Below are 25,918 nucleotides of genomic sequence, written 5' to 3' on the forward strand. Positions count from 1 at the left end.
TTTGAAGTATTGCTCATCTTTGGATATACAAGATCTTGTGTTGAACAGGGTAACACTGATCTTGAGAGTCAGGGAGAACTAGGTTCAAATTTTGCCTTAGACTTTTACCACCTATATGACCTTGGGCAAGTCACACTAGCTCTCAAATTTTATTTCTTAGTTTATAAAATGGAAGAAATAATATATACACCGCCCACAGAATTGTTATGTGGGGCAAATAAGACAACATACAAAATGCTTTAAAAATTTAAAGTTCTATATGAATATATGATTATTAGGAGAAGGAGGAATAATAAGAGCAACTGTGGTAATAATATAGGATGTTTAGGTATAGGTCTATATCTGTGATAAGATGAACAAACTCCCTCTACCAATATTGTTCATCACATATCTAAGTGTGTATATATATATATATATATATATATATATATATATATATATATATTATATGTACTTATATATGCACATACATATGTATTTGTATACATATACCTATAGAAATATTCATGTATATAAAAATATATTGGGGTGGCTAGATGGCATAGTGGATAAAGCACCAGCCTTGGAGTCAGGAGTACCTGGGTTCAAATCCGGTCTCATACACTTAATAATTACCTATCTGTGTGGCCTTGGACAAGCCACTTAACCCCATTTGCCTTTCAAAAACCTAAAAATATATATATATATATATATATATATATATATATATATATATATATATATATATATATATACATATACTACTTCTATCAACATTGTTCATCATGTTATCTAAATATATATGTATGTGTTCATACATATGCCTATAGAGATATTTGTGATTATGTATTTATATGTGTATATATAAACACATACATGCATACACTCACACACACATGCACATGTGCACACACACACACACACACACAGGTAGGTGGTACAGTGCATAGAGGACTAACACTAAGTCAGGAAGCCTCTTCTTCCTGAGTTCAAATCTGGACTCAGACACTTATTAATTGTGTGATCCCAGACAAGTCATTTAATCCTTTTTGTCTCAGTATCCTTATTTATAAAATGAGCTGAAGGTAACTGCAAACCATTCCAGTATCTTTGTCCCTCTACCCCATCCCCCCCCCAAAATATTGGGTCACAAAAAATCACAACTGAAAATAAGAACAAAAATAAGCATTATTTAGCTCTATGGGACCACTGCTCTTGGATACTCTTTCACCTTTGCAGATTCCAGTCCTTCAATATGTTATTCTCCTATGTATTCTTTTCCATAGCTTCTATCAAACTTTCATTGTAGATATTAAGTTAATTTCAAAAACTCCAATTACATATGTAATGAATGTATACTTAGATTTTGAAACTAGGACATCCTGAATGGCTTTATGTTTCACATAGTACTTATCATAAAATACCATATATATGTATATATATATCATAAATATTTTCTAAGTGAATGAATTAATTTAACCACACTTATCAAACAACATATATTTTTTGTTGAGCAATGCTTCTCTCTCTCTCTCTCTCTCTCTAAGGAGGTTGAAGAACTAAAAAGTCCTTTTGATTTCTGAATTGAAATGTTTTTTCCTTTTTCAATATATCACTAGCACTTAACAGTGTCTGTATAATTAACCAAATGATCTAATTGATGTATCATTTATAAATTTAGGATGAATGAAGAACTTTGGGAGATTCTAACTTAACGGGGAATTATCTGTTTTTGTTAGAGTTCTGACTCTAAAAAACATGGTTTGGATAGTGAGACACATGTCATATCTAAATGTATATATAAATATATATCATCTATCTTTATGCCATATCTGTATCTACCTATCTAGAAAGGTATAACTCTTTTTGATATTTGATATATAGCCATCCAGAGATTTCCAGATATCTCTAGATCTTTATGATGAGTTTCATCCATAAATAACAGAAATAGATTCACACATCCTTCGCAAAAGCAATAAAAGCAGTGGGTACAGAGCAGACCCTAGTGAGCACATGCTGGTTTACTGACTTAAGAATAATTCCTGTGGCATCTGGAAGTATGGCAATGACTAACCTAATCATAAGGGATCAATGGACTACTTCACCTTTTTTTCATAGCATTTAAAATTATTATAATTTAGCAAGAAATCTAGAACACTTAGGATAAAGAAGCCCTTGAACAGATTTCAGGGAGTCCATGAAAAATGTGTTTATAACTATTTCAATATACCTGGTTTCCATAGTAATTTTTTTTATTTTCATGCATTTAAAAATATTATAGTCAAGTGGGAAAATAAGTATAAGTGCTGCATTGATAGTCATGAAGATCTGAGTTCAAATTCTGCCTTGGAAACTCACTAGCAATATGGCCCTAAGTACAATCACTTTATCTCTCTCAGTCTGTTTCCTCATCTGTATATTGGGGACAATAACAGCACTTACCTCATGTAGTTACTTGTGAGGATCAAATACAATAAAATACAAAACACTTTGCAAACCTTAAAGCAATACATAAATGCTAGCTTTTCACAAACATTCTGAAGGTACTTGGTTCATAAGCTTTGCCAGGCTGCCAAAAAAGGTTCGTGATACAAAAAAAGATTAAGAACTCCTGTCTGAGAATAAAATGAAAATTCATTAGAGGACAATATCTACTTGTCCAAACAACTCTAGGAGAAGGAATGAGATAAAGCCTTTCAACATTCTTAAAGATGACATTATCATCACTGGACTTCAATGAAGAAAAAATAACTTCAATTGTTGAAATGAAGTCAAATATATATATTTTCTAGGTTCTTTTATACTTTACAATGGGAAATGAAAAATTACTAATAAATATATTAAGATCATAAAACTGGAGCATTTGTTCCTTTCTCCCTCCCCTCCTTTGCACAGCCCCACCTGTGAGATAATCACTCTTAGCTACAAGATCCTTTTTATGTTTGCAAGATCAAACAGGGTGTAAAGTACTGAAGTTTTTAAAATATTTTTTATGTATCCCTACAACATTGTTGATATAAATCTCAACACAATTTTGCATGAATGAATTAAAATGGTCCTTAAGCATTTGCTTCTACCTTTCATGTTTTTCCCACAATGTTTTAGATCCAATTTTGGGTCACTGAGGAGGAAAAAGGGGAAGGAGGTATGTAATAACAAATAAATACAATGAAATTTTCCAGCTTCCCTTTTCTTTCCATATCTTCCATTTCCCAAGTAAGAAAAACTGAACTAGATAATACTAGTTTCCAAACAAACACTTCTCTCCTTATTTCTTTATTTCTCTTTCCATTCTAGTCAAAGACTTTCATTTTCTTGAAGAATGCCAACCCCATGAAGAAGTATGACCAAAGGCCCAAACCAGAAATTGTAAAGGAAAGGAAAATTCAAATATAAACATCACCTTTCAATCACTTGTACAATATTGCCTTCCTCTCATAAACTCACAAACATTTCTAAGAAATAAAAAAATAAAATAAAATAAAAATGGTTCCAAAAAAGTTACTTTTCATTATAAGAATAAAGGAAAGGAATTACTGAAGGAATAGCAAGTTAAGATTCCAATGAATACTGTCACTGAAACTATAACAAAAAATAACTGGTTATTTCATATTTTAATAATTGTTGATGAGAATTTTAAAGATTAATGAAGGTTGCCAAAGAGGCCCTGAACTCAGACCCAGATGTTTACATAGTTCCTGACTTTTGGAAAATGTCTGGGAACAAAGAGAAAGGGAATAATAAACAAATACTGACAATAAGAGCTTGAATCTAAACAGAACTATTAATTTACAATGTATTTTTCTCAAAGAATCATGTGATATAGGTAGTATTATCATTATTACCTACCTTTTTAAAAAGGGGGGTTCAGAAATGTTCATCAAGTTATCCATACCTAGCTGTGTGACCTTGGACAAGTCACTCAACCCCATTGCTTCATAAAAACCAAAGAAAAAAATGACTTATCCAAGTTCATACAGGTTGGAAAATCAGGTTTCTGACTTCAAAGCCAAGGCACATTCTACTATGTAATTCTACCTCCAAAAAGAATAGTATAATAGTGACTTAAATGTTCCAACTTTTCCATCAGGAAAAAAAGAAAAAGAGAAACTGCATTAAAACTACATTTTACTGCCTATTTAAATACAAAATAATGTAAGCCTTTCCCCCCCTCTTTGAACAATGCAATTTTTCAGAAGAGTAAAATAAATCAATGTAACTTCACTGTCTTTTAAATACACTTTATATTTGAGTAGTAAATGTGCCTGTGTAATTTTTGAATTAATATACTATTATGACCTTTTGTAATCTTGCCTGCATGTTAAAGGCCCCTTTAATTTACATTTAATACCATTAAGTTTTATAGTAAAAAGATAAAACAAAAGACCAGAATCAAAAAATCATGATAAAACTACCAGTTATTTTAGTTGAGTGGAAACAATAGGAGAAACTGGACAAAAGTGATCAAAAACAGGAGAGATCCCAATGGTTCCTCTTTTAAGTTAAATTTGAAGTTTTAGCTTATGATCTTCAGGATATTTAACAAAAAAACCCACAAGAACACTTAATAAGTTGCCTGCTGCACCCAGTGTTGCCAGGTTGGACAAATCAGAGATTAAGTAAGAAGAATGACCAGTTTATTTTAATCCAATTAATTAAATAATTTGAGTTTTCATATTATGGAAATCACTCTGACAATTTCAAGTAAATAGGTATTTCTATATCTATATCTTTCAAAACTACAGGAAAGAATATCATAATTTTAAATATATGTTTATACACTCAGGGGATATGATTTAATATACAAATTGTAAAGCAACTATAAAACAAGGAATCTAATATTGATTTAAAAAAAGGAAAATAAGATCCCCACAAGAGTTTCTATTCTAAAACTTTTATTCAAACAATAAAAATATATATTTCTTAAATTGGAATTAAAATGTCATGGTCAAGATATGACATTAGTTATTTTAGATATTTCTTTAAAGTGATGGTTTCACCTTTAAGGTGATTGCACATCACTTATGGACACCTAGGAAAGCTTATAATGATGTGCCAATCCTAAGGCAGTCTTTGACCAAATCAGTTTCCTACCCTGAAAAGTGATAGGCTTACTAAATGGGTGAAAAATGGCCAATTTCTTACACCTGTTCTCTGGTTTGACCTTTTTCAAAGCATATTTGCCACCAGAAGACATGACTGACAAGGGCAGCTGAAAAGAAAGTCATGAAGTGTTAGAAAGTAAAAAGCAAGTTTGTACCCTTAAGAAGACATTAGTATGACATTTCAAATGTCTGTGGAACTTTTTTCTCAATTGATACTGGGATTTTGCCAAGTTTAAACATCTGTCTCAATTTGCCAGTGTAGATCTACCTGGCAAATGAGAACCATATTAATTGTGGGTAGATGACCCCAAAGGAGATAATATAACCAACTCTTAATAACCTAGAATCATACAGAATTTTAAAAAACCAAAAACATGCAGTTAACTGAAATCTATTTTTTGAAAAATCTCAAGCTTAATTGAAGTCAACAACTCGATTTTCCTTCCCAACTCAACTGTTCATAAGTACTACTTGAAATCAGGAAATAACTGGTTTGAATTCTGTCTCCTTTCATTTCTCCTGAAAATTCTTTGATGGACATGATCATGAAAAAAGGAAATGACAAGAAAAACAGCAGGAGAAAAAAAATCTAAAGAGAATAAAATATCTTGTATAATCACCAAACCAAAATAACCAGTCCATGCATAAGTAAATGCAGGATAACTCTGTTCAAAGGAAACATCCCAATTATGCAGGTATCTCATATAATAAATCATGGTTATCATAGAAACCTACCTGCTTGACCAGTGGTGATACTGACAGCAGCAAAAAGCCTCTGGGAACGGCTTAAGTCTGAAACTCCATTGACAGCTTCAACTTCAAAGGTATAATTGGCATGGGCTAACAAGTCCATGACAGTGACATAGTTATCTGCTAATCCAGTTTGCTGGGGCAAGTACCCAATGTTACTCCCACAAGGTACACATTCACCTTGTTCCCAACTGCACCGTTTACACAAAACTCGGTAGGTGACATCGTTTCTTCCCCCATTGTCAGCAGGAGGACTCCACTCCAAGCTCACTGTGGTTTGGTTGATGTTGAAAATGAGGTTCTGTGGTGCAGATGGAGGTCCTTAGAAAAAGAAAGAAAAATATAAACAATGTAGGGCATTGAGCTAGTGGTTTAATTACTGAAGAACAAACTGGTTGAAATGCTTTCCCTCACATAAACATTTCATTACATTTACTACAGAAGCTTCATAAAAAACCTCCTTAAATTCACTTGGCAAGAAGTTTCATTTTCCATTTAATATATAAAGACTGAAAGAGGATAACAACTGTCTTTGTAATTATTGCCACTGACTTTAGCTATTTTTCTTTTATGCAATCAAAAAAGATTAGTTAATGTACTTCAAAAGTTCAGTTTTGATGCTATTTTTAATTTTTCTCCTTTTTCAGTCAGTTAGCATAGAATGCATTTGTTCATTCTAGGTGTGCTCTGATATGATTTGTAGTAGTATTAAGGATCAGCTTTGGATTCTGAACACTCAAAATTTCATTAATTGAAGGACCAATCTTTCTAGGTTGCTCTTTTTCATGATGGAATTTTAATCCAGGACCCATTACATTTTAATCAGACTTCAAATCCATGCAAGTTTCTCATCAGTTTCTCATTTTATTCATTTTAATAAAATATTCTGTTAGATACATGTGCAAAACCTATTGAAAAATCTTGCTTAGATTCCCATAGATATAACTATTTATCCAACATATTTGTTTAACCCTCAATTCTCCTATGTCCCTGACTGACCCTGGGTTCTAAAAAGGTATGCAAAAAGCTCTGGAAAGTCTCAATATTATAATAATAGCCACAAGCACTAGCACTTCTACAATAGCTGCTAGCATTTCTATGGCACTTTTAAATTTACAAAGCATGTTACATATATTATCTCATTTGATCCCCACCCAAATCCCTGTGAGGTACTACTATCACTGTACATATTTTACAAATGAGGAGATTAAGGCTGAGAGGTTAAGTGATTCCCAGGGTCACAATGCTAAATAACTGTATGAGGCTGCATTCAAGTTCATGACTTCCTGACTCCAAAACTATACCCCATCTACAGCTGTTTCTACTGCTTCTGCCATTTGGTCACTAAAAAGCAAAGGTTTCCCAATAGGGGCTCAGAAATTGACTGTCTTATCTAAATTTGTAGAGGTTTATCTCCAAAAACCAGAAGACCAGGTGATAATCTCTTCAGTCTATAGCAATTCACAAAGATTCTCCATTAAGTCTGGGAAGGGTAGCAGTCTAAATTGGTGGAGACATTATCTAGAGTAATAAAATCACAGACCTTTTAAACTTTAAAAGATTTGTTTTGAAACAGTTGTTTGGATAAGGTTACATCATGCCAGTATGAACACCATGTAAGATTATCTCAGATTTCACAAACTCTTTGTCTATTAGCCCAATTTCTCCTTTTCACATAAAATTATTTAAAATATAATTACTTTATGGTTATTTTTTCATATCTTAATGAAAACACTACCAATAAGTGAGACAGGCTGGTTAAACAACAGCTTATTTTTCTTTTCATGATTGTGTCCACTCACTTGTGCAAGCGACATATGGTGGATCAGAAATAGCTCTGTAATACCCATCTTCACAATCACATCGTGAAGACCCTTCTTTGTCAGAAAAACTGTGAGTTGGACAGCGAGAACACTGAAGATCTTGGGAAGAAGACTTGTAGAAACCACGGCCACAAGCTGAAGAAGAAAAACATAATGAAAAGGTAAACAAAAGAGCAAGAAAAAAATTATTTATTTCAGGAACATTTACCATGAGTGTAACACAATTAAAAGTAAGCATTCATGAAAAAGTAAGTTCTTTATGATGAATTATTCTTTTCCATGCTTGCCAGGAACTCAATTTCATGGCAATAGTTGCAAAATGCAGACATACAAGCAGTACCACTGCATCACCAATTGGCATTAGGAAACCCTCTAGACTTGCTCCTAAAGAATGAACACGAGGCTAAGCTTGCTCATGAAGACCTACTTTGGATTTCAATATCAGCAAGCATGGCTCCTTTTACAGGTCTCCATACATACTCTCAGAATACATATACATATGTATATATACATATATATGTACATACATATATACACATAAACACATGCATTTACAAACTTCTATATTATTTTCTACATAATAATTTCACTCATAATGAAAATTTTGGTGTAATTTTTTCAGGATAATTAATATAATACTTTTAAAATCCTTATGAAAATGCCATCAATGTCCCAATAAAGTTTTTTTATTTTAATAAATTATAGGTTATAATTTAATCAATTCAAGCTATACTATTTAAATTGTTTTCTACTAAGTTATCTTCATCCTTTCAAAGGTTAGAATACCATGAATAGAGAATGGCTTCAACAATGGAAAACTGAGATGTCATCAAATGTAAACACATTATGACCCTCTTTCACCTTTGAAGAAAAAGGTTAAGAGGGCAACCCCCATGCTAACATAGCAGCCACTGTCACTCAGAAACATCCAAGAGTACAGGATTCCTTGGGAAATTCCTAATGAAGTTTCAACTTTTTAAATTGTTCTTCCCCATTCACATCTATCTGTCATTAAATCAGATATTCAGAATAAATATAATATCCACTTAGACAGTTTTATGCATTTAATTTTTCTTAAGTTTGTTCTTTGGTTTGTACACCTTGGGGGAATGTTTCTCCAACTCTCACCCATATTGGTGGACAGGTCTCAAGAAGTTAGCTGCCTACTATTCTCAGGGTTCTTAGAATAAAAGTCAGGTTTCTAATACTTTCACTCATAAGCCCCCATTGGTACGCTTCCCATTTCATTCAATAAGCAAACAATTAGCAAATTAGTTAAGTACATTTACAAAAGTGGAATACAGTAAATGGAGTTGATTTAAAAAAATTCACCCAAAAGTCTAGAGCATATTCTCCTACAATTACACGTGTCCATTAGAAAAGGGTCAAAGTGTGAACACTTCCCCTGGCCTGACCTACTCTGGGTATAGGTTCCAAGAATTTGAAACCTCTAATTTGCTTCCTCTAAAATTGTTGGAGTCTTCTACTACCTAATTGCTTTTCTGCTGAACTGTCTTCTGTTGAATTGTCTAAACCTACTAGAAACATGGATTAGTTTGTTGAGTTAGCCAATCAGATAATCTTCTTGATCCAAGTAGATTCTAATCACATGAAGAGATCATAAGGCATTTAAAACTTGATCACATCTCCTGACATTATGGTATTGAAGCAAAGGAAGAAAACAAGCGTTTATTAAATGTCTACTATGTGCCAGATACTATGGGCTATTGCTTTACACATATGTTCTCATATGATCCTCACAACAATCCTAGGTGGTAGGTACTATATTATTTTCCCAATTTTTACACTTGAAGAAACTGAGGCAGAGAGAATTTAAGTGACTTGTCGCAGGTTAAACAGATAGGAAATGTCCGAGGCTGGGTCTTCATGACTCTAGTTCAAACTATCCTTTTTGTCACCTAGCTGTGTGGAATAACTCCTTCCTCTTTAGAATTTAAAAATACAATAAAATAAATAAAACTACCCTCAAAAAAGAAACTGCAACTAATGCGACTTCAGAATGTTCTGAAAAATATTTGCTCTGGAAAAAAATTTTCAAAGGTTTATTCTCAAACTTGATGGTATGCAAAGATACTGAATTTTCAAAGAATCCTGGAAGAATGTGTCAATTCTATCAACAAAAATTATTAAGTACATACAAACTGAAATGAATCACTCTATACACTTCAAATAAGTTAAACACAATCCTTTGCTCCCATTTAGAAGTGATATCTTTCAGGAGAAAACTGTGTAATTTTGTTCTTGAGATCTAGGACATCCCAGATACTTAACATATATCAATTAGTAATGATTTTGGACCACATCTGTGATTTCATAAGGGAATTTTTCATGAGTAATCTTTCTTTGCCAATATGTGTGGCAGAAGCTATAACTTAGTGTCTCAAAAAGTTACTTGGAAAATGAAGAGAGCAAATTTTTTGCCCTGGGTTACACAGTCACCAAGTAACTGAGCCAGGTCTTGAAACCAGGTCCACTCTAGTTGAGGCCAGGTCTGTGACATAAGGCCTCTTATTATGAGGAAGATAAAGATTCTATAGACATATCCCTGTTATAGTTTTTTTATTTCAAATTTAATTATGTCATCTTTGTAAAATTTACTTGCTAAACTTAGAAATAAAAAAATAGAAATTAATTATACTGAAATACTTATAATTCAATTATTAGATTCACTATCAAAAAACAACCTGATAGCCACAAAATGCTTTATTTTTTACTGGCTTTCTTGGTTTCCACAATGATAAAGAAAGTAAAATACATTAGTCCCTCTAGTTTAGAGCATTACTGCACAAGATGCAAAGGAGTTCACTGTGAGCCTTATTCTGTTTTATTCAGCAGGAGTTTATTACAAATTAGTAATATAGAGAGATTTATTAAAGAAGTAATAAAAACAAAAATATAAATTCCTTAAGCAGATACAAGAGAAGTTTAAATGCTTTTTTTCTTTGTTGTTTTCTTTTTTTGCAAGGCAATAGGATTAAATGACTTGCCCAAAGTCACACAGCTAGGTAATTATTAAGTATCTGAGACCACATTTGAATTCAGGTCCTCCTGTCTCTAGGGCCACTGCTCCATTTATTGTGCCTAATTGCCTCTTAAAATGCCTTTTTTTTAAAAAGCATGCATTTTTCTATTAGAGTTTAGAGGTTCCAATTGCTTGTCTGTATGAATTGATGCCCTTTCTTCTTGTGAATTCTACAGGCAGTCAGTTGGGAACACTCTTCATATCACTCTATCTCCAGTATCTTTAATTTTAATGAGCAACCTATTTAATAACTATCCCGTCATCTTAAAGATTTTATAACATAAAAAGCATAGTACAGTTCAAGCATTTTACTTAATGGCATTAAGTAGTTTTTTGATTATTTCAGGTTAATAATCCAGAAGAAGTTAATAGAGATTTCAAATATTAAAAGACTTCTATAGATTATATGACTATAAAATGTATATTAAATGCATAATATCTTGATATATGGCCTTTGGAGTCCATAAAGTAATAAATTTAACATTACTTCAGATCTAGAAAAGAAAATCATAGGCATTTACAGTTTTATAATACAAGGTTTTAAAGATTCAGCATAGATGGCAACAACACATACAGCTAAAACTGAAGACATATAAGCCATCAGTCCTAATAACTTATGGCCTACACCCTCATTAAATCTATCATAAAATAAGCTCCTATAAAACTGGCCAAAATCATTCTGGTTCAATGGTTAAGCTTGATATTTCTAGTCAAATTTGATACAAATATGACTACAATATATATAAAATATACATAGCTAGAAACCTAGTTTCTAACTCTTTCTAAAATATCGGGGGTTTTCAGGTTTTTTTTGGGTTTTTTGCAAGGCAGTGGGGTTAAGTGACTTGTCCAAGGTCACATAGCTAGATAATTTCTATGTGTCTGAGACTAGATTTGAACTCAGGTCATTCTGACTCCAGAGCCAGTGCTCTATCTACTGTGCCACCTAGCTGCCCCCTAAAATATTGTTTTAAAGGCCAAGCAATTACATTTGATTTTGTTTTTCCTTTACTTAACACTCACTGCCCTTTTAGGTAATACTGAAAATATCAAAATCTAAGAAACCATTATTTTCAAATAACTTGTTAAAAGATCAATACACATGATGATTATCAACTCTTATTGAGGGTATATGAACATAAATTATGTGTGTTCTGTAAGTCTTCCATTTAAGAGGTAAAAGAGACTATAGAGATCACGTTTCATTCAAACACCCTTTCATTCTATTGATGAGTAAATTGAGGGTCAAAGAAGGCTGCTTGCCCAAGATCACTCAGGTAAATAAAAACAGTCAAGAGTCAAAAACCCAAGGATCCTGATTCTCTAATGTATCAGCCTAGTGTATCAGAAGTTCTTCTCTCCAGATATTGTAATGTTAAAGCACTTAATTTCTGTTGAACAAATGATTTTTATTTACTTGATAAGAGAATTGTTGAAGAGGAAAATTACTGCAAATATCCTTCAGGTAATGAGAGACTCAGAGTTGCCCTAAAGAGGACAACTTGGGACAAAGAGGTTGATCTGAGCATTGAATTCATGCATGTAGATAAGTTCAATAGCTTCCTTACAGATTTTAAAAAATAATAAGGATGATTTATTTTCTTTGAACTCAACTAATTTTCCAGGAAGCATTGAGAGAAATATTTAAGTGCATCTTTAAGGTGTCCTTTGACACCATCAATACACATGTATTCCTTATATACATGGATAACATGTGCAATTCATCTAAAACAAACTTTCTAGGAAGTGTGCAATATAGTACAGTTCCATGATAACTTATTTATCCTTTTTTGTCCCAGACTTCTTCAATAGTTGTTAGCTGCCTAGAACCAAACTTTAATAAGAAGAGCATGTGCAATGTTGGTAAGTCAATTTTACAATAAGAAACATACTATTTTAATTTCCTGCCTTTTGAAGATTTTAGTTTTTTTAAACAACTTTATATTAACAAATATAATAATGCAGCAGTGTGATAATTGAAGATTCTGTTGAAGACGCACATATATACACACATACATGTAATCTGACTGTGTAAACTTTGAAAGATTTTATGTATATAATATCTTGCCTATTAGATGAATGGCAGTGTTTTATAGTATTAAGACAGAGGCCTGGGTTTGATTCTTCTATTCTTTCGATCCCTGGGGCCTTAATGAATAAAACAACATAAAATCATTAGCCTACAGTCAGGAGCTATAATCTTGTCAGATTTCATAAACTAAGCAAGCTTGGGTCAGTACTTAAATGAGAAACCTCTAAGGAAAAAGGAAATCTGTGAAACACATGTACCTTTTGTAGAACAGACAGGGGCTGTTTATCTATTATGATATCTCTAAGTTTGCTGTTATTTTTGCACATTTTTCCACTGTGTATAAAAAATTTAATGTTTCATCTTTCTAAATTTTTTATGTGGAAACATGCTATTTGTAAGTAGCTATATGAATTCAAATTACATCAGGGATTTAAACACTAGAAGGCCAGAAAAAAAATTACAACCATGTTTTTCAACTAATGCTTTTAAATTTTTTTTTTCCATTTTGCAAATCAATAGTATAGGGCTGTTTCGTTATATTCATGATACTGAATATTCAAAGCTAGATCATTTGCATGTAATTAAAACATTAAAACTATAGGAGGCTGATTCTCCAAATGTTTATCTCAAATAGTCACTATTCTTTAATGGTTTTGGGTAAAGGTATTTAGAGAAATTGAAAACTTCTGCCCTGGGACCATGGGTGTAGTCAGTTCTAAGTACAACAAAAGGATTTTGGTAAGCAGTCCTTTTCAAGTACGAACTGCAGAGAAGCCAACTCCATTTTCTCTACCCTCACCTGAATTTCCTCTTTCCTTTACCCCGGCAGAGATTCCAAAACTGACTGTTCTTGGATCAACTGGGAGTATATATATCCCAGGCTTGCCTTGTGCTGAAGTCAAACGAGTCAACATGCATTTATTAAGTGCCTACTATCCTGTCCCACTTTGATCTCAGCAAGAGTCCTGGAGACACAACAGAGTATTCAACCACTTCCAGTGTCATCCTAGATGCTTAGCTCCATTTTTCAAGGCTTACAGGGGATTCGAAGAGATAGGCAGCAATAACGATATAACAGTAGATAAGTTGATTAAAGGAACTAACGAGAACTGGTAAGGTATTTTTAGGCAAAAATTATTTGAAGATTCCTCCACTAACATAACTACTTCACTTTTGAGCACTAAGATATTCGAACGTCATATTTCTAGAAAACATTAACCCCTTCTGGTACATGTATGTGTGCTACAAGAGAAAGACATGTGTGCGTGTGCACACACACACACACACACACACACACACACACACACACATACAGGATTTGTGAATTGATTAGAATGATTAGTGAGGGACTCCCTAAAAGTAGAAGTTAAATACAACAGCGGAGAAGTCCTATGAAGTTGTCTGAGGTATGTAAACATAAATGACTCTCCTAGGTTACAAAGCTAGTGTTAATAGTGAGAACTGAATTCATCTTCCTGACATCAAGACCTACACTCCACCTACAGTCATGCTGCCTCTATAATATACAGATTTTTTTTCTTTTGGGTGACATACTGTCATCATGAAAAAGTGTCCTGTTTTCTGGAATTAAATAATTCTATGGCCCAAACTAAGTAGATACCAAGAAAGATGAGAACTACCTAATTATGCACCAGACAGTTTAAAATTAATTTTCCCAACCAGCTTGCTTCATGTAATGGATCAATTGCATTTCTTGGGTATCTGTGATTGTTTTTACATTAATTAACAGACAAGTTTATGGTTTTACCCCCATTTTTCTTCTATATTGCCAAAACTCCTTTCGAAGCAATGACTGGTTTTCTTTTCTCCTTTTCCTACACCAACCCCAACCCATGATTTTTCTGAACACTATAACACTACTAAACTAAGTTTCCTTAATTCTTGTTCCTTTTCCAGACTGTAGTTTTAAGCATAATTCTGCTCTACCTTTTCTATAGAAACTATGTATGTGTGTGTTGTATGAGGCTTAGCAGATGTTTCCTGGCTGAAGTTACGCAGCTGCAAAGAGTTTATTAATTATAAAGTATAAATGGGTTGTTCTGTAATTGAAACTCTCTGGATTTTCATACGTTTTTGAATTTACATATATCTATAGTCAGGGATTCTAATGAAAGCTATTATATTATTTATTGCAGATGGGCATTTTACCTAATGCAGGAAAGCCAGGCTGTCTCCATAGGAGCTTTCAAATATTTGTGTCATATTAATGTCTATGATTCTATAATGTAAGACGGAAAGCACAGCTTGCAGAAACTGTACTCCCACTGCTCATACTGCTGACCTCATCTAGGATGGACAGGTCCAGATTCTTTATTTTAATCCTATTGACAGTACCTCAGTGGGAATAATTATAAAAGTCAACCTCAAATCCAGACCTCCTGTCACTGATATACTATGATTTTTCACATTGAAAGTGAACAGCAGGCAGGGAAGATGAAAACAACATGGTGTAATGATTATATTAAGATTTGTCAGAGACCTCGTATATTAACCTACTAAAGACTTGTGACAGTTTGGAAAAAGATGCATGTGAAATAAAAAGTTTGTGATCACAGGTGCTGAATATTATTAAAAGAAAATTTTAAAATGTAAGAAAAGCTCTTTTAGCATATTAGCATCATATATATGGAAATAGAAGTATATATGTATATATGTGAATTCATATATGAATATCTATAAAAATGAATGCATGTGCAGACTTTTATGCCATTATTCAAACAAATAATAATTATATGTGATTACTATCAAGTACCAGACTGACAAAAGGTCTAATAATCAGTAAAAGTATTTTTGAGAAGGAATTACAAATTTCAAGATTCAGAGAAACAAAAGCCAGACCATTTGCAACAGCATAAGTAGTTCTCATCAAACATGTCTTGTCAGATGTCTGATACCTTTATGAACTTGTACATTAGGAAAGACGCCTTTAGAATTGATAGAGGAAAGTAACAGTATTTTTTCAGATTTTTTAACACTCAGTGATTGAAAAAATAAGCACAATCTATTAATAATTAAGATTTTACCATTAATAGAAAAAGAAATAGTAACAATCACAGTCCAAACATTTCCTTTCTCATATAATTCATACTTATTTATCAAAAATAAATGACATGGTGGCAGCTAGGTGGAGCAGTGGATAGAGCACCAGCCCTGGAGTCAGGAGGACCTGAGTTCAAATCCAACCTCAGACACTTAATAATTACCTAGCTGTGTGGACTTGGGCAAGCCACTTAATCCTATTGCCTTGCAAAAACCTAAAAAAAATGAGATAAGATATTATTTTGTCACACAGACCATCTGTTATACCTTTCATAGCGCCTAACTTACATATGAGGGCATATGTTTGTATATTCTATTTTATAAAGATATTAGTCTATGACATTAATTAATGTAAATGATCAATGTCTAGACAGAAAGTATTTTTTAATCTTAACATTTTTAGGTGAAATGGTATATAAAGACTTTCAATAAAAAGAAATTTTTGGTTTTATGGTTAAACACAAGTAAACACAAGTCTTTAATGGTACCTCAGCAAAAAGTGTGAATGACATATCTAAATAGGGCTGTCCAGTGTCTGCATACCATCCCTGACAATGTTTGCTGTTCCTGTCAAGAATCTCTCTGGCTTGCTCCTCATTTCTTCAGCTCATTGTGCCATTGTTGTCAAAACCTGTATGATGTATTCTGAGATGTACATATTCCCTTTTAAAAATAATTTTCTAGTGATAACATTTGTTTACATTACCTACATTTCTTCTCTATCTCCACCCCAGGCCCTCCTAGGGAATTATAATTTCTAATAAAGATATTTATTCTGGAAAGAGGAAGAAAACTACTTTATCAAACTTAAAGAACATATCAAACCTTACATATAATGTTCCACTCCCTTGGTTCTCTCTACCTCTTCAAAAATAGAGGGGGAGACATGTTCTCATATCAGTTCTGAAGTTTCCAAAATGAGAAACATTTGTATAATGTGTCTTCTTCAATTATTTAGTGAAATTTTTAATCTCCCTACAATAATATATTTAAACATTTAATCACAGAAGACATGTTATTTCCAACAAAATGTACCCCAAAAGTCCTAAAATAGGGCTTCCAAATCTTTTGGAGGATACACTTTACAAGTGAAAAATGCATTACAATTTTTTTGGGAGGTCATTCAGTAACTTCCTTGGATAGAACTTTAGAAACTTCCTTCTTAAGACTAAACTCTATTTGATAGCAAATAGTATTTCCTGACAGTGAAATTGATTAATTTAATAAAAAATTAAATAATATATAATGTTTCATTGATATTTTGTCCAACGACACTCCTTATAAGTTATGCCATAGTGAATGGGGTGGGGGAGGCAATGGAAAGGGTTTCCACTTGGCATTTACAGCAACATTGGTCTAAAAACACCATCATGAACAAGAACTAATATTGTTTCTTCAAATTTATCCTCCTTTTTATATTATTGATTAGAGAAATATAAAGTTATATGTAAACTCAAATCATTCTTCAACCTTTTAAATATAAACTGTTCTACATGGTTTTGAACAGGTGTACATATGAAAGGAATAATACTGAAGGTCCTTCTAAACAAGAACATTCACAATCCCAGCAGCAAAAGGCTTTTATTTCTTAAACACCAGTGGCTTTTCTAAAGTCATATTTCCTTGAAATTTTTATAATGTTAAATTTCTGATTTAGTTTAGTTATTTAAAGAAACAAAGTATGGATTGTGATTAATAATAACTATTACTAATAATAGCTTAAATTTCTGTAGTACTTTAAGATTTGCAAACAGTTTTTGCAAATATTTAATTTATCTTTACATTACAATCCTGGGAGAAAGGTACTATTAGTATTCCCATTTTACAGATGAAACTGAGGCAAATATTTTTTATCTGACAGTTCAGTGACTTTGAATCTCATATCATTTTCTACTCCACCCTTCAATTTTGGGTCACTTTCTCCACTACCTTAAGATATGTCCAGGAAATGTAATGATGGAAATACTTCCAGTTTGAGCTTGATGACAGATTTTTTTTAAGTGAGAATCAGTCTCGTTAAGCTAAAATAGACTCATCCCTAGAGATGGTGATTAGATGATTTTTGAGGAGAGGAGGATTATCTTCTAAGATGGAGGTATCATATGCTCCATTGAGAGAGGGACTACAGAATCATAACTCTTTTGAAGCCTTCTAAGTACAATTCCTTCTAAAGAATTTCAGATTATCTGCATGATTGCATTCTTTCATTAGCATGGAGGATCACTGGGCTATATTTTAAGTTAAATTATTTACTCAGACTACCTAAGCTTACAAATAATTTAAGTTTAAATTTTCATTTTTCTTAAATTTATCAACTGTTTCCCTTAACAGTGATTAATGCAAAATGTCATACTCACATTTGTACCTCTTGAAGACTTTTTGGGAGAAAGCAAATATTTTCTTATAACAATTGAGCAAGAAATACCATCACAAAACTTGGGATAGAAAAGTTCACTGTGTGTTGGAGCAGGAAGGTGGAAAGGAACAGTTAATCGTAGAGAGACATGGTTACATAATATAATTCAGGATAAACATTTCTAACTCCCTCTGCTGATGCATTAAATACTGGCTAGAGACACAAGAAATACATAGAGAGGTACGTCATCAACCACAGACATTTGTACACCATAAGTATGAAGACAATGATTAACAGCTCATTTTCCTGTTAATCTATGCGTAAACCTAATTATATTGGAAAATGCAAGGGAAAGTCAGAGTTGTTTAGTTTTGTTTTTCCAGTTTCATACCTGAGTAGATGATTTATTTTTTAATGTTTCACAAATCTGAAACAAACAACACATAAAATGAAAGATGTTTATGAGAAGGAGCTGTTTTATTTTTGTCTTTGCATCCCCATTACCCAGCATAATATCTGACATATGGTAGGTACTTAATAAATACTTGTGGAGTAACTGTTTAACTGAGTAGCTTTTAGACTCTATTATGTGCATGCAGTAAATAGGCAATGTGGTAGAAGGAAAAGAATGTTAGACTTCGAGTCAGGACAATATGGAAACCAGGTTTGTGATATATAAGATACATGATTAGACAAGTCATTTAACTTTCCTGAGTATTGTAGGCTGGGAATTACAATCATGATGGTGTTTATATCACAGACTGCTATAAGGTTCAAATAAGATAAAAGTTCTTTACCAACCTTAAATGCCTATATACATTTAAACTATTTATGCTTATGGGAAGCTAGTGAATAGAGCACTGATTAGAACACCAGTTTAGTCTTGAGGACCTGAGTTCAAATCCAGCCTCAGAAACTTTACATTGTCCAGCCATGTGGTCCTGAATAAGTCACTTAACTCTGATTGCCTTGTATCTAGGGCTATCTCCAATCATCCTGATTCATATCTAACCACAGGACCCAGATGGCTCCAGAGGAGAAAGTGAGGCTGGTGACTTAGCAGAACACCCCTCTCACTCAAATCCAATTCACTTGCTTGTCATGACAACCCCTCCCTGATGTCATGGTCTTCTCTGAGAATGAAGGACAAACATCATCATCATTTATGCTACTGCTTATTTTAACTACTATTAAAATTAATTTGTGAAGCAGTTCATGATATTTGATATTATGAAATATCAATATAAGAATATAGTTTAAGATGTTTAATATATTATATTTAATAAGAAAAAATACATTTCGGTGACTCCTCAATAATTAGGTGTTGCAGTGGATACAGCAACAGACCCGAGTACAAATACGGCCTCAGACACATACTAGCTGCTTTACTCTGGCAAGTCACTAAAGCCTTGTTTATTTCAGTTTCCTCATCTGTAAAATGAGCTGGATAAGAAAATGGCAAACCATTCTAGTATCTTAAAAAAAAAAAAAAACCCAGGGGCGGCTAGTGGCACAGTGGTTAGAGCACAGCCCTGGAGTCAGGAGTTCCTGAGTTCAAATCCGGCCTTAGACACTTAATAATTACCTAGCTGTGTAGCCTTGGGCAAGCCACTTAACCCACATTGCCTTGCAAAAAAGAAACCCCAAAAAGGGTGTAATGAAGAGTTAGACACAACTGAAAGAACTGATCAGCAGCCTTAATAATTATTTGTTTTCCCACAAAGCCCCAAAGTCTTCTGGCTACATTTTTGGAAATAGCCTTTGAATACAGATTGTAGAGATTTAGATAGGAAAAGGGACCTTTAAGGTCATCAAGTCCAATTTCCCTCACCTTACAGTTGAAAGTTGAGGAGTACTAGAGTGATAAAGTAACTTGTCCAAATTTATATAGGTACTCACTCTGATAGCTGGAAATCCAAGTTCTCCTGATTCTAAATTCAGCATACTTTTCACTACATCATAAATGCTAGGGGCTTCTAGTTAGCTTAGTTAACTTTAGCAATTAAAAAAACCCAGACATTATGGAAATAGTTTAAAAAAACACTATGAAACAGTTTCAAAATAGTTTTCAAATAGTTAAATACTACCATCACCAGTCTTCCTCCACAACTAATTTTTCGAAGTCTACCCAGCTGATTTAGTCACCTATAAAATGGGGACAAATCAATCCTACTGACCTAACTCAAAGGAGTGCCTTGTGAAGGAACTAATTGATCACCCTGAAGCAGACTGAATATTTCAGGAACTAAATAATCATTTCTGTTATGTCAGTGGAATATTCTATATAGATCAAAGGGAAATTAGTCCTCCCTGCAGCAGGACATTTCTAAGATGATGCATCAGAGGGATCCAGAGCTCCACTCAAGCCTGAATTACTTGCAAGTAAAATGAAGCAAGGGTGGCAGAATATAGCCTGATGAAAAATCCCCTTTTATAGCTCAATTCTTTTCCTTAAAAAATGATTTAAAGGAGCTAGCACAGACACAAGTCCACAATATACTCAGTAAGAAAACTTCTAAGAAAACACGGAATACTGACATTAACTTCAAGTTCCCAAATGGGAGGCTGAAATTCAGAAAATTTGGTCCATCAACTGTGTATTTTGTCACAATGATGCCATACAGTAATGATTTTTTCTTTCCCTGACTGAAATGACTACTTATTTTTGTATCAGGAAGACACAGCCCTGAATTCTGATCTAGTCAATAATAGTAAATAAAGATATGGGAAATTGTGGTTTCCCCCTCCTTCCCAACCTCTCCCTCTAATCTAGCACATTTCTAAACTAATGGTATTATAGACTCAAGACTTTGGAAAGGGTCTTTAAGGAATTTGTCTCTTTTAGGAATGATTCTTGTTGACAATTCTGCACTTACCTGAAATTCCTAGTTATACAGAATGATTGAAAAGTCATGCATGAACCCAAAACAAAAACTAAAATAAAAAGAAGCCAAGAAAAAGTGGTTCACAAAATGGTTGTATCAATGATGCAGAATGTTTTTTTAAATAAAGAGTGCAATAAAATCATGATAGTTTTCAAATGATCTAATGATAACTAAAATTTCAAAATTTCAGTTGCTTTTTATTTACTGTCATAACTAAAAATGGTTTACTTTCTTTGGGGGGAGGGCAAGGCAATGGGATTAAGTGACTTGTCCAAGATCACACAGCTAGGTAATTATTTAGTATTTGAGGTCAAATTTGAACTCAAGTCCTCCTGCCTCCAGGGCTGGTGCTTTATCCACTGTGCCACCTAGGTGCCCCAATGATTTACTTTCAAAAACTTTTTTTCTCTTATTATTTCTTGCAAAATCTTTACTTAACCATTTAAAGACTACTTTAGAGATCCAATAGTAATTAAAATAAAGGAAACCTTGGAAACACTTCTATTGGACCCAGAAATATATGCCTACTTTTTTGAAGATCTATTTCTTAAGATCAATCATATAATGGTAAAGAGTTAGCACTAGGGGTGGCTAGGTGGCATAGTGGATAAAGCACCAGCCTTGGAGTCAGGAGTACCTGGGTTCAAATCCGGTCTCAGACACTTAATAATTACCTAGCTGTGTGGCCTTGGGCAAGCCACTTAACCCCATTTGCCTTGCAAAAACCTAAAAAGAAAAGAGCACTATACAGTAGTCGAAGATTGCCTACTTTCCCAATTGTTGAATCACTGGCTCTCTTCAATCATATTCCCATTGTAGTCACACTTTTGGGAATGACTTAGGAAAGCAATATATTTTTTCCCTGGCTGTATCAAAATAAGATTGGTTGGTTTTTTGTCCTTTATTGAAGAAGACCAAATGACTTCACTATGTTTGAAACAAATTACAGTGTAATTCAATATTTTGCATAAAATTGTAAACAAAGATGTTTTGGCAGATATTACAGGAAGACATTTAAAGGGCCCACCATTTTAAAAAGCCCAGAAATACTTTTTCCTCCAAGTTGTTCTAAGAGACAGGACAGAAGCCAAGTCTTGACAAAGGAATGTTAATTATTACTTGTCCAAGTCTATAAACTTCTATAATAAAATGGAGAAAACACTGATTGAAGTGAGAGATGGACCATTTTGCAATACCATAAGTAGAAAATATTCTTAAAGATATCACTGATAAGAAAAATAAAAGAAATAGTCACATAGTATATAATAAGTTAGATAAAACCTTCAATAAAAGTCCTTTTTAAGCAGCTATTAAAGAATATCCATTTCCTTCACTTAGGATCTGGACAGGAGGTCATCTGTCTTACAGCATTTGCAAAATTCATATTCACCAAACAAACTCCTGATTTGAGATAGTTTAGAGTTCAGCAAAAAGAAATACATAAAATGGACTCACTTATAATATATTGTAGTCAGTTACATCTAGGCCATTATTGGAATAAGCATTAAATTCTTATAATTACATTTCAAATGGAAAACCCATAGAGATGTCTGTTGATGCTTTGCATTATGAAAAAGTCATTTTGATTTATTTTGTTCAAGCTCGTCTATAATTGTTAAAACAATTACTGTCAAGTAAATGAAAATCCTAATTCAAACAAAATGTGTCCAAGCTTTTTTACTATTGTTTTTACCAAAAAAAAACTGTTCTATAGATATATGCCCTCACCTATAGAATTTTGACAAGAAAAATACTTTTAATCTCCAACATAAAAGAATTTATTTGATAATCAAGCCCAATTCAATACCATATTAAGAACCTACTAAATGTTAATACCATATAGTTTTGTGGGAAAGTTGCTGTATTTGGAGTGAGTGGATAAGAGTTTAAGTTTTGGTTATTCCACTTACTATCTTTGTGATCTTGAACAAGTCATTTAATCTCCTGAACTCAGTTTCCACTATTTTAAAAATGATTAATTTGGATTAAATGACACTTAAGACATCTTCCATCCCTAAATCTACGATCCAAAGATGATGATGCTAGGACCTGGGGAAGAAGTGAAAATTAAAAACATTTTTTAAAAAATGATCCCTGCCCTTGAAGAGCTTAAAATATAATAGGGTAGAATATGCTAAGCACACTAATTATCATGTCATGTGGCAGACCTGATTAAGACAAAGGCAGGTTAGAGCAAAGTTCACATGCAATTCAAGAAAGAAGAAATCACTTTCAGTTCAAGGAGGGCTTCATGGGGGAGGCTGGAAGGAAGCAAATGACTATATAAGATAGAGATATGGATGGAGCATATTAAAGGCAGGAAAAAATAGACTGGATATGCATGAAAATGGATCAAGGAACAGCTAGTAGTCCAGTATGGTTTAAACTTAAAGTGGATACAAAGTAACAAAATGAAATCAGCTGGGAATCAAGAAGTTGGATCCAAATTGTGAACATTCTTAACACTTATTTCAGTCTATGATTTGGGGAATAATTTCTTCATAACAACCTTGTAAAATATATTATTCTCATTTTACAACTGAAGAAATTTAGGAGGGGAAAAAGTTAAGGGACTGAATGATCTCATATTTGCTGACTTGTAGCATCTATTCACAGGGTTTTTGCAAAGATACAAATACTTTGAAAATCTTAAAACAGTATAAAAATGTTAAGCAGTGGTAGTAGTAGTAGTAGTAGTAGTAGTAGTGGCAGGAGAAACAGTAGTATTGGGGGGGGTCAATAACCAATAATCAAAGGTTATATTTAGTTCCTTTGACTCCAAAGGTAGAGATCACACCATTTCATCATATTGGTAATGTAAAAGGGTAGGGGGGGGGGAATATGAAAAAATGTCATTTCATGTGTTAATTAAAAGGCCATTAACAACTTTGTAAAAAGTAATTTCAATTAGATGGCAGGGAAGGAAAAGAGTTCAGGGACTTAAGATGTAAGGAGAAAGAAACAGGAGGCAGAATATTCACTTTTTTCTAGTAGTCTGATGGTTAAGGGAAGAAGAGGGAATAAACAATTAACCTGACAGGATTAAAGCAAACAATTTTTTTGTTTGTTTGGAATTTGGCTTGTTTTATTATGATTTTAGGGGGAGAAGCTTTTAGGTAGAGGGAAAAGAGACATTTACAGAGGAATAGATGGAAAATTAGTCAGAGAGATGGAATGATTCAAAGAATAAAGTAACATAACAGACATAAAGGAGAACAAAGATACAAATAAATAAAGGTGTCATCTATATCAAGGAAAGGGTATTAGAGGAAGAAGATGAGGAAAAAAGAAGAAAAGAAAAAATTATGATATGGATGTAGGAAGATGAGGAAACCTTAGAAGGATGGTATCAGAAATTTTGGAAGCAAGTTCATCTGCGAAAAAAGAAAATGATGGAATTGGAGGCTTGTGGGAAGAAGACTGCCTTTTTCTTGTGGAAGAGATCATATTTTCTGCAACTCAATATTCTAAGCACTAATTCTGTCAGCCTACAAAATATTTAATTGGAATTTCACAAAATTCTTTACGATGTAAACAAATAAATTATACTTTAACTGAGAATGGGAGATTTAAAAGAAGAGAAATTCAAATAATAAAAGTAGGATTTTAATTCAAGTTATATTTATGAATATTCTCCAGCTAGAATAAACAAAATAATTGATTGAAAATTTAGATTAATTACTGTTTATCCCTATAAGAAAATAATATTTAAAAAGCACAAAGTTGGAAAAATTAATAGAAGTCATATTTTTAAAAGAACACTGATTTGCTTAAATGAAATTATTTAACCAAATATCTGCCAAAACATGCTTGTTTACAATTTTATATACAATATTGAATCAAATACAAACAATGAATTTGGAAATCTCAGTTTTTATCAAATAGAAGACAAAAATACAGAGAGTGCAATAAAGTAGTTCAAAGATAGCCCTAAAATGAAATGATAAAGAACATACAGAGGAAAAACAGATGACAGATTGTGAAGACAGAACAATCACAGATGGATACCAGGTGGGATAGGTCAAACAATTTTTAAGTGGTTTATATAATGTCTTGTTGTATAAAAGTTCAACAAAGAACTGATAAGAAAACTAGTTGTTAACATGTCTGAATACACAGTATTTTTTAAAGTCAAAGAAAACATTAGTGATAGATAATTAAGGGACATCATGGATCTTGGAAAATTATGTATTCAAGGTAATTAAACATCTTTTGTGGATAAATGAGTGCCAGTGGAAAACCGAGGTAGTTTATCAATGTTTTCTTCCCCTCACTGAGTCTCATGCTTATATTACAAGACAAAGAATAACAACAATAAAAACCAAAAAAGTATATTTTTACCTTCATAAATGATTCTAGCTATTTTTGCCATCCCTACTATTATTTTTGAAATTTAAATTAATGATCCTTTAATTCTGGGTTGTTAGATGAAACAAGTGGTCAAGACCCAGATGGATATGGACTATGTCTAGACATCATGTCAATAAAAGTCTTAATGTTCTTTGATTTTCTTAGTGTGGATTTTTTCATATAATGCAAAAGTTTAATATTAAATAATAAAACATTGTCAGTATTATAAAAAGATAAAATGATTTTATGATAATAATATATGTCATTCTGTATTTCTAAGTTATGTGGCTGAATGTCTTGTTTATATGATTTGTATTTCTCAATTATCCATTCAGTATTCAAATAGTATGTTTCATATTCCCCATGGGAAAATACACACAGTTTAGCTGCCCACAGCACAAAATCACAACTCATTTTCATTTTTAATACATTAAGAATGTCACTTCACTATTTGAATGAATTTCTAATACAATATGAATAAAGAATTCTAATAACAAATCATTTTTCTCTACAATAAAGATTAGAGATTTCACAC

General features: G+C 32.8%; 1 protein-coding gene across 8 annotated transcripts in view; it reads right to left on the reverse strand.

The window, feature by feature from the left end:
* EPHA7 (EPH receptor A7) overlaps positions 1 to 25,918 on the reverse strand; it is a 220,177-nt gene that overhangs the window by 138,006 nt on the left and 56,253 nt on the right. For all 8 annotated transcript variants that reach the window (XM_074187180.1, XM_074187182.1, XM_074187181.1 and 5 more), the window contains exons 4-5: positions 7,637 to 7,792; positions 5,820 to 6,155 (exon numbers count right to left, since the gene is read on the reverse strand). In XM_074187180.1, the coding sequence (XP_074043281.1) occupies positions 5,820 to 6,155; positions 7,637 to 7,792 (492 nt within the window). The remainder of the gene's footprint in view (positions 1 to 5,819; positions 6,156 to 7,636; positions 7,793 to 25,918) is intronic.

This window comes from Macrotis lagotis, chromosome 5 (assembly GCF_037893015.1).
Source record: "Macrotis lagotis isolate mMagLag1 chromosome 5, bilby.v1.9.chrom.fasta, whole genome shotgun sequence".
NCBI lineage: Eukaryota > Metazoa > Chordata > Mammalia > Peramelemorphia > Peramelidae > Macrotis > Macrotis lagotis.